Raw genomic sequence first — 10,412 nt, 5'->3', positions numbered from 1 at the left:
GCCAAATTACGCCATTTAACTTGGGAGAGGTGGAGGAGGGCAACGCTGCTCACCACCATAAACGATTAAATGTTACTTGGTTCAATTAATTTTAACATAAAATTCTCCATTTCATGATATAAAAGAAATGGCAGAATCTCATTTTATCCGAGAGTTTGGCATTCACCAATCTAAAGTCGCTATTTGGATCTGCTATAATTTATGCAACATTTCAGCTGTTTTCGGAATAGTTTCTAGATATATATAAAAGGGTTCTGAAGACCCTAATGAGACTAACAGTTTCTGAAAAAACTGAAAATTAAATTTTATTTTAGTCAAGTGAAAATATTTTAGTTTAGAAGTTGTTTTATGTCCTAGTAATGGACACCTTAAAAAAATTTGTCCGATAGTTCACCCATGATTAAAGCTTTTATCTTTTTATAGCTCAAAAATATCAGTTAAAGCCTATTACTTGCACACAGCAGTTAAACTCTTAATTTATTCCAGGCTTTTCTCTCACACGATAAATTACTCAGTTTATTCCAATTCTAATAATTTATCATGCTATTTTAAAATATAACACAAAAACATTTGTAGGATTTTTTTTTTTTTTTTTTTGCGTCTTTGTTGTAGTGAGTAATTATCTTCATTGATATTAATTTTTATACTATAATACACATATGTATGAAACTTATATGCATATTCAGCACCTTGGCGATCTCAGATTCTTCCATCAATACCATTAACTGATGGATATACAGTCTCATTAATTACTCAAGAGTGTCAGCAATTTTGTATTACTTTGAAAAATGAAACAAGCAAATTGAAAATAAATTTTTATTATACATCACATTTTTTGACATAAGCATAAGATTAATTATAACATTTAGTGTAAATATCATATATATAACATTTATTTCCCGCCCCTTGCACTCCTGCCCCCATCCCTATCTTTTGCGTACATTAACCATCTCTTGATTACAGTCTGGACCTCCACCTCTGTTGCCATAGAGCAGGCCAAGTTGTTTCGAACAGCACCTATAAGAAAAAAAATTATTCGATATACAGGAAGTTGCTAAAAATATAAAAACATGCAGCTGTATAGTTAGGGCGGGGGTGAAACAGGTTTAACAAAATACAATTTGCAAATGACAGAAGAACAGATGAATGTATAAAGTATACGTTGTACCAAACGTACTTAATGTAAAATTTTGCACTTCAAAAGAAAGATTAAGTACATTGGTTTTTATTATTGACTAAAAGTAAAGGCACTAGTTTCCATATTTAACTCCTGAAATTTTTGGATTCAATTCTCCCCCCTCCCCCCCAGCTTGGGGTGACTGAATGGAAGGATTCTTTTGTAACAGTTGCAAAAAGAAAAAAAAAGAGCACTTTTGTCTTTAAAAATTATATACATTTTAAATCTTTTTTAATACAATGTGAGCATATGCAGCATTTTTATTTAAAACTAGGGTTGATAAAAAAATTAAAAACCAAAAAATCAGATTTTTTTTCATTTAAATTGGATTTATTTGATTTAAATAGAATTAGTTTGGTTGAAAATAGAATTTTTAAAATTTAAATTTGTTTACTATTTGATACTAAAAAAGAAAAATGCTCAAGTTAGATGTCTAAATGAGATTATTACTTTTCTATATATATAATGAAAAATAAATCTAACTAAAAATTTTAGTAAGAGTAATTCATAAATCAGTAGAAAATAATTACATATCCCAGTTTGACAAACACTTGCTACAACTTTCCCAGACACTTTTTAACTATCAAAATAAATAACTTACTTTTTCTTTAAAAAAAAGGGAAAGAATATAGAATTATGTAACTGTGGAAATAAAGGAATAAAAATAACAGAAAACATTGAATCCTTTTTTACTTTTTTGGAGGGGGGGGGGGAATAACTCCTTAAATAAAATGAATGAACAAGGACTACAAAGCACACTAAAAGAATTTTTTTAAAGAATTCTTATCTTTAAAATACATGCATTTTTCTTTTTGCTGTTTTGACTTACTGGAAATTGAGGAGGATTGTATGATATAATTTTTATTGCATAAGAAAATAGCTTGACGCCTAGCAGATACATTTCCAATTTAATTAATTCTTTTTAATTTCATTGAAATGAAACATCTTGTTTCATATAATCTTTCAGAGGTTGATCTAGGCCAAAATTGGGTCCGCTTTGCGGCCCCTTCACAAAATTCCACATCATAAAAGCGGCCCCATTCACAAAATTTGTCATCATAAAAACGGCCCCATTCACTATATGTAGCAGATACTCTGGAAGTAAAATTTGTTTGACTGCATCACTTTTTAAGATCTTTGATTAAGTATAAGGCTTTTAAGCGTATTTTTGCTATATATTAAGTCATTTGCTCTTACTATATTCGTTACAGCTTTCTCAATAAAGTATGACGACTAAAAATGCTTTGATATTGCGTTTTTCCCGAAAAAAAAAGCCAAATTTATGAAAATTTCTTTTTTACAAATATAAACTTCACAAAAATATTTTACTTTTTCACAAAATGCGGACCCAAAAACTAAAACCTGGATCGACCCCTGTCTTTGCAAGTCCTTGTCTTTTAATTTTATTGGTGTTATGATTTTTTTTCTTTCTTCCTGTTTCAATTCAATTCATTTAATAACAATATGGATCTCTTTTTTTTTCTTTTGGTAAGATTATTTATAATTAATCCTTATTTGTTCATTATTTTATCTAATAAAATTACTCAGAGATTCATGTCCATCAAATTCATTCTTTTGAACTTTTAAAAGTTATTATTTAAATCAATGAGATTTTTCCTAAATCATTTTATTCAAATCGTTCAACCCTGTTTAACATACTTTCTATTACATCTAGGTTGCTCCTAGACACTTTATATCAAGCTTCATCATGACGGCTAGATCTATATTTTATTTAACACTGATGTCAATAATAAAGCTGCATTAACTGGAATTCCGGAGTAAAAAAAATACTTATACCTACCAATTTAAGAAAATTACTATACGGAAAATAAGTTTAATATTGCAAAGACCAAAAAAAAAAATCTTATAACATGCTCGTACAGTCAAATTTCAATTTAAATTTGCCAACAGTTTGTGGAAAAAATTATCTAGCCCCTAACAGCAACTTAACTTTTCCATAAACAGAGTTCTAAAAAAGCTAGCAAAAATATATAATTACCAAATATTAGCTTGTTGGTTTGCTCAAAAGAGGAAAATCCAAGCTTTACCCCTCTTGTTCCTTTCCAATTGTACTTCAGGGCAAGGTGAGAGGAGATGAGCTTACTTAGAATACGTCTAGTCGTATCCTTCACAGATGAGCCTCCTATACAACTCAGAAAATTGCACTGGAAGAAAGGAAATTGATTAATTGTTAGGATGAATTTTTGCTGTGAAAAATGTTTAGAGTACTTCAGTGATTAGGTAGTTAAAATTTAGTAAAATGTCGAGACTATAGTTAGGCTTTTTATTTAGCAGGAAAAATGGCATTTCCAGAAGCTTTAACTGAACAGATAATTGGCAAATTGTTCTGAATGAACGATAGCAAGAGGTCACTGCTATTCCAAAAGATTTTTTTTAAACTGCAATAACGCTTTTCTTGGTCCTCGGCTTGTGTCGTCGGCCATTGGAGATTTTCATCAAAAAATATTCATAGCCTGAAGTGGACGGCCAACTTGTTTAAGCCAGGGATTTCCTTTGCGTTGATCTCTGTCTTTCCATATGGGCGATAACTGTTGGGAGTTCCAGAACTGCAGAAAATTTTGAGAGAATGTTGATGACTCTTCCTCTTAACAAATGGATACTGTGAAAGAAATCCTGTCTTCCTTTTGGATTCCTTTTGTAGCATTTTCATCTGAGTTAATACTTGAAAAAAATGGAGCAAACGAGTAAAGCAGAGTTCATATCATCCATTGCCTGGTGAATCGTAAAGCACCCTGATATTCTTGAGTTAAGAATAACCTCAGCATACTGATTAGGTAACTTCATCAACTCTTTGAAGAACACGTTTGATGCAGCCAAAATCTCCATTACAGGGTAAGAATGAATGATCCTTAGCTAGGAAGTAGAGACAAACATTTTCGAATATTCCTTTGTCAAATAATAAACCCCTTGCAAAAAAAATTTGCAAAATATAACCCCTTGAAAGGCATGATCTTGGATTTGTTTTTGCTCAAATACTCAACTCAAATACTTTGAAGGCATTCAGTACAAATGGGCAGAAGTTAAATAAAAGTTAACTTAAAAACACAACAGCTGATGTTTCAATCAGGATGGCATATCCTAGACAGCCTTCAACTTTTGATGTGTATCTTTTCATTACATAATAAAAAAATTCTTGTGTTCTATTTATCATAGACTTATACTAATTGTTATACATTCTTTGTAATCTATCAAACTTTACATTTTTTTTCATAGTACTAGAAAAGTTACAACAAAAAAGAAATTCTACGCTTTCTTGCTTTCTTAAAAGAAAGGTTGCTGGCTTTTTAATTTGTAGACATCTCAATTAACATAATTCAACTGATTATTATTATTATTTTTTTTTTTTGTTAGAACTTGCAACAGAATTCATGGGAATAAAAACCGTAACTTGGATTCAAAAAAGGTACACTTACTATTTCGTGAAAGAGGGCTTCATCTTGAAGGACCGTTTCTAGCTCAGCTAGGTTCTCAGGTTCTTGGCAAGGCAATGATGGGCAACTTACAGGCAGACTTGGCAATGGTCCACTCGGGGTTTTCATAGCCTCTTTAATTTCCTTAATGTCCTGCTGCATCGATTCCAGCAATCGCATCACTTTTTTCATAAAAACTAAATATAAACAGTAACAAATATAAACACTCTTTTAAGTTTAGTCACAATTAACATGAAATAAAATAAAGTACTTGGTTTTTCATCAATACTTTCAATATAGCAGTTTTAAGTTCGTCGACGAAGGAATACTGTTTAGAAGTTGCATAAACCTGGCGACTTGGAACACCACAAACATTCTCTATTGAGTTTAAATCAAGACGTATACAGATACCCTGCCTTACAAAGCTGAGAAGCAGGAGAAACAAAATATTTTTGTACCAAAAGAACCCAGATGGACTCTAGCAGTTGCCCCCCCCCCCACTGCAAGATTTGTTAAGTGTGCCCCCTACCCCCCTATTAAACAAAAAAAAATTCCAAGTGACTCATAAGTGCTATTTTTCTGGATTGTGCGAACTTAAACCTTGAGCACGCCCCCTCCCCTGCGTAGCCGTGGTGCTATGTAAGCCACTGGATTTTAGTATAAATCAAATTTTCATGTTCTTAAACAAATTGTAGAAAAATTAATTAACAAGATTTAATATTAATATATTTGTAAGTTAAAAAATTTATTTAAGAGGCATTTTAAAGTTCTCAACAGTAACAAACATCCTTTTACTCTATAGGCCAGAGATTGAACTCTTGCAAGAGCGTTGGCATATCTGCAAACCCTGTTTGAGAATAGTCTTATTTTTTGCACCCTATTTGAGAGAGCAAGCAAAATATAATTTATATGAAAATGGATCAACATTCTCCAAAAAAACTCACTTCCACTCATTCGGTTCTTCTCTTCGTTTAGATTCGGCGATGAGACAAACGACGTGCTGGGTCTTGTCGATGCAGCAGGCGTTGAAGTTTGTTGTAGGTTTTTTTTGGGGAAATCCGGGAAGTCCGAGAGCATGCTCTCATCTCCTGAGGAGGAGCTCAGCATTTCAATCTCCTTATTTTTATTCCTCCTCTTCATTTGGGGAGGAATGGCCTCCTCCTCCACTTCTGTGCCCATGTCTGACTTATAGCAAGCCGTTTCCTCCCAATATAGGGCTTCCTCATACGTTTCTGAAAGCAAAAAAATGCAATACTCTGAGACTGAATTACATGATTTTCACTTCATTTAAAAGAGTGAAACAAATTAGTAGTTATTTGAATACCATAGAAATAAAAAATAACTTACCAACACCTTTCATGACTCTAACTTTAAGTCTTTCCCAGAAATGCTCGGGACCAGCTCCCGCTTTTACTAGGTCCGATATTTTTTTCAGACCTTTAAACGGGGGCCACGCACACATGTTGTTTCTCACCCATGAAGACGGGACTGTTGTTACAGTTTTCTCTTGGACAAACTCCACAATAAGATAGCTAAGAAAGAAACACTTAATAAGATTTCCAGACCAAATAAAGAACAGGAGCATTACAGACAAGAGGAGAACTTAAGCAAAAAGTTTGTAACAGATTTTTTTTTTTAATTTTTTGTATACTACATGCTAGCAAAGCTCAAGTGTAAGCTTGAGTGAATCTCAGGTGCATAGCAGCAGAGTCAGATAAAAATATAAAGTATCTGCAAGCTAATCATTGTCTATCATGTAAAAAAACCAGAGGGAGGAGGGGGGGGGCGATTGTCCGGATTCCAAAAAAAGAAAAAACAATTTTAATCATAAGAAATAAATACTTGCAGGTATATGCTTTGAGGTTACAAGGAACTAATTTTCACCCCAATTATTGAAGCCTATGGGTGCAAAGACCTAAGCTGAATTTCAAAATTTTAAAACTAAGCTTCTTTTAGCAGATATCTTTGCATTCGTAAGTTCAATGTATCCGCAAGTCAGCGGATGTATCCGCACACGGCGCGGGCCTACATTATCCAGCTCTGCATAGCAGTTGGTTAAATCAACAGGCTAGGTGTATAAACCTTGTGCTAAAGGAAATTTTCAAAATGCGCAGTATCTGGTTCGTTGATACGTAGCATTTGAATAGCTAGATATGGCCTAATTTCTATGGAAAGCAGGACAAGGGGTCACTCTTAAGCTATTCATATCTCAGGCTAACCTGAAATTAGAAAACATTACTTACTTGAGTAGGATTTTGGGCACCTTGACCAGCTCACCAGAAGAGGTTGGGATAAGCATAGGAGTAGATAGCTTTCAGAAAGCTACTGAACTTTTATTGGAGACTGATTTGACTACAAGTCAAGCTAGGCCTGATTGTGCTGTTTATGACATTTGTATATAAAATTTTTGGGAGAAAAAATGTTTTGATGAAATTTTGTTGAAACTTCTAAGCGGCAAGGAGAGCAGATTGAACAATGTAAAAAAAAAAGCAAGACAGGATGCCACTCAAGACCTACACATTTATAACGCCTCGGGGATAAAAAGTACCTAAAGATAGAAAATTGCGAAAAATTCTAAAGCGGGGGGGGGGGGGGTTCCTTCTAAAAAATTACTTTTATTAGTTATCATTTTTTTTAACAAAGTATTTAAAAATATATGCAGTTTATATTACTTTTCCTTCTTTGAAATTTGCACAAAACTTTCTTTTGAAAAAGCTTTTTCACAGCCAGTAGATTTTGCATTCAAAACACAAAAAAAATTGACTAATTAATCAAATTATCATTCAGTTTTAGAATAATTCTTTTGACCTTTCTTTCTACCGATATTAAACAGGAAGTTTTTCTTTTCTATAAAAAGTGAACAGCAAACTTCCGATTATCCGCAGGTCTATCACACATTTTCTTTTTTCTTGATGATGTTAACTGAATGCAAAAAACTTTCAAGCGCGTTATTGGTAGTTCTTAACTTGTCTGTGGTATTTGCTTATCCATGGTTACCGTGTCAGCCTATTCCACAGATAATAGGGAGTTTACTGTATGTGCATGTACATACACATAATTACATTGAATGAAAATATATACATTTAGTTAGTATACTTAATACTTCAGTGCACTTATCTTACAGTTTGCATTTTTAAAGTTGCCATTTTCGTGAGAAATATTTAGCATGAAGAATATTTTTAAAGAAAAAAAACATTAGTATGTAAATAAGATTATATGCTGAATATATTATCTTGAGCCTTTTTTTCGAATTAAAACCATAAAGGAAAAACCACAACAATAAGTCCAATACGTGCAAAAAGTCTGAAAATTCACATAAATCTTAAAACAAAAGTGCATGAAAGAGTATTTTGCACTAGATAATTAGCCAGCATTTGTGTTCAACTTGGAAAAAACACCCCTTAAAGATGCCCATTTACTCTAAATATAATTATCACAGCCAACTCTCTCAAATTAGTAGATGTTTCATTACTGTTCCCTAACTTTTTGGACCACAAAATTTTTAATGCTTTACATTTACTTCAAAAAATTCCATTTTTCTTAATGACTAAACGACAAAATCTTAACAATCTTATGTTAAAAATACTATTATTCGCCAACATGATTAATTTAGCTTAATGAATTCTAGTCTTAAAATTGCATAATATATAAACTGACATTTAATTGGCCGACATTAAAATTATAGGAATTTTAGATAACATGAAAAAAAAAAAGAACTTCAACTTCAGATTTAATTTGCATAAATAAGTAAGCAAGAATAGCTTGTTAGAAGGCATATTTTTTTTATGTTTTAATTCATTTGAAAGGCAATGGTGATCATTTTGCAATGTAACAAGTAAAATGTATTAAAAAAAGTGACATAAAATTAAAATTGCTCGGTCTCAGACTGTGGAGATATGAGAGAGTTGACTGTACAACCTTTAATAAAAATTTGAATAACAGTGAATAAGTGGCAAAAATACATTGGACTTTTTATAAGGCAAAAGAATGCCTTTGCACAAATATTCATTCGCAGACCAACACTTTAAAGGTGATAAGTTCGAAACGTAAAATATTTTGAAAGATTTTGAATCACAAGGTTTGCTATAAAAATTTTCTTTGTGTAAAAATTCATAACCAACTATGAAAAGTTCTTTCTGCTTACTTATAAAATTTTGAGCCAAAATTATTTTATCACTTTTTAACATAACACAATTATCTGCAGAATTTATTTTCAGTTTAAAATTATGCCCTTTAAGTTCTTTATATTGTTCCCCATGGCAATTTAGAGTTGGCCCATCAAAATGCAAAGATGAAGCTAATGGATTAAATCCTGGTTTTCTGCATTCTTCAGGAGTAAAAAGATCTTTACCCTCAAGAAGCCTTTTACAGATTTGCTGCAATGGTTTATTTGGAGTGCGAAGCAATTTTTTAAGTTTACCTAAGTAGCTTTCAAATGGGAAGGCACTAACTCGATCCAAATTACCATATTTACGAGCATCATCAGCTAAGTGGATAAGAGAATGCACATTGTAAACGGAAAATTCTTTCCCATAATGCGTCACACAATGTTTAACAAAATACTTAAGTAACTCTTCAGCATAATTTAAATGTTCATTAATTAATTTTTCACAAAGTAGTATTCTAATTGCTAAATGCAAACATAGAAAATGATAATAATAATCTGGACATAAAACATCTTTTAAGACGACAGGTCCTGTATACAGAACAAAACATCTAAATTCTGTTGACTTCCAACGATCCAGTTCAATTAATGATCGGGGTTTCCTTTGAAATTCGCTGAGGGAAGCTTTTGCACAATTAATTAAGTTCTGATTTAAATTTGATTTAGCAGAACTGCTAAGACGAATGTCACGAGGCCCTTTGTACCAAATTGTGAGTAATTTTTTCACAACCCCTGAACAAACCAAATGCATATAGTCTAATGGAAACATTGATACCAAGCCTACATTGATATCAAGTAATGGGGAAAGATTAATAATGTGCGTATCACAAGAAGCTACAGACAAACCAACAGCAAAATCTTCATCTTTGCGTTTTGGTGCGTCCAACTCCAAAAATACCATTCGCTTCAACCATTTACCTTCTTGTGTGCATCTTTCACAGCCAAATTTTCCGTTATGATTTTTCACACATTTTAAGTATGACCGAGCAGGTGCATCACATATGAATGCATGTAGGACAATATCATAATGTTTCCCCATAACCACTGGATTTTCAAGGAGTTCCCTAACATCCTGAATAAAATCGAACAGATATTCGGAAACATTTGCAGGTTTAGTGCGGCCAGAAAAGATTCCTACAACGAATGGCTTAGAAATTTCCAAATTTGATATTAAACATAAAATTGGCCAAACTTGCTGCAATGAACTTTTGAACAAAGGCAATCCATCAATATTAAAGGAAAGTTTTATCAAATTCGAATTTAAATAGGGCACTTGCTTTTCTAAACCAGGGCGAATGCCAAAATGCACATATTCACCATTATTCAAATTTTTAGTACCAATGCTACTTGGTGTGGCTAATAAAGTTCTTGCATCTTTTGGTAGTTGGTGATGTTTTCCCAATATTTGAAGCATATCATTGATGAATGCATGAGAAACATTGTGGTTTATAAAGCATATTTTCAACTCTTGGGCCAAATCAGATTCATTATGAGACTTAATATCAGTTTCTGTTTCCATTGGATCACTGTCAGAAGTAAAACCATAATCAGTCTCCTCAGAAGTAAAACCATAATTTGTCTCCTCAGAACTAAAATCAATAGCAGTACTACCATCTTCATTGTCAAAAGTAGCATTCAT

The 10,412-nt window shown here is 32.5% G+C and overlaps 1 protein-coding gene across 1 annotated transcript; it reads right to left on the bottom strand.

Moving 5' to 3' along the window:
• Positions 1-892: 892 nt before the first annotated feature.
• On the bottom strand, positions 893-10,412 carry LOC129233662 (uncharacterized). The gene is made up of 6 exons (XM_054867637.1): positions 10,051-10,412; positions 5,956-6,140; positions 5,553-5,840; positions 4,612-4,805; positions 3,177-3,342; positions 893-1,017 (listed from the first exon to the last, which is right to left on the bottom strand). The coding sequence occupies exons 1-6, from the start codon at positions 10,410-10,412 to the stop codon at positions 893-895; spliced, it is 1,320 nt and encodes a 439-aa protein (XP_054723612.1).

Source organism: Uloborus diversus, unplaced genomic scaffold, assembly GCF_026930045.1.
Source record: "Uloborus diversus isolate 005 unplaced genomic scaffold, Udiv.v.3.1 scaffold_596, whole genome shotgun sequence".
Classification (NCBI taxonomy): domain Eukaryota; kingdom Metazoa; phylum Arthropoda; class Arachnida; order Araneae; family Uloboridae; genus Uloborus; species Uloborus diversus.
Note: the sequence above shows the minus strand (reverse complement) of the source record. Positions and strands in the feature narration are given on the sequence as shown.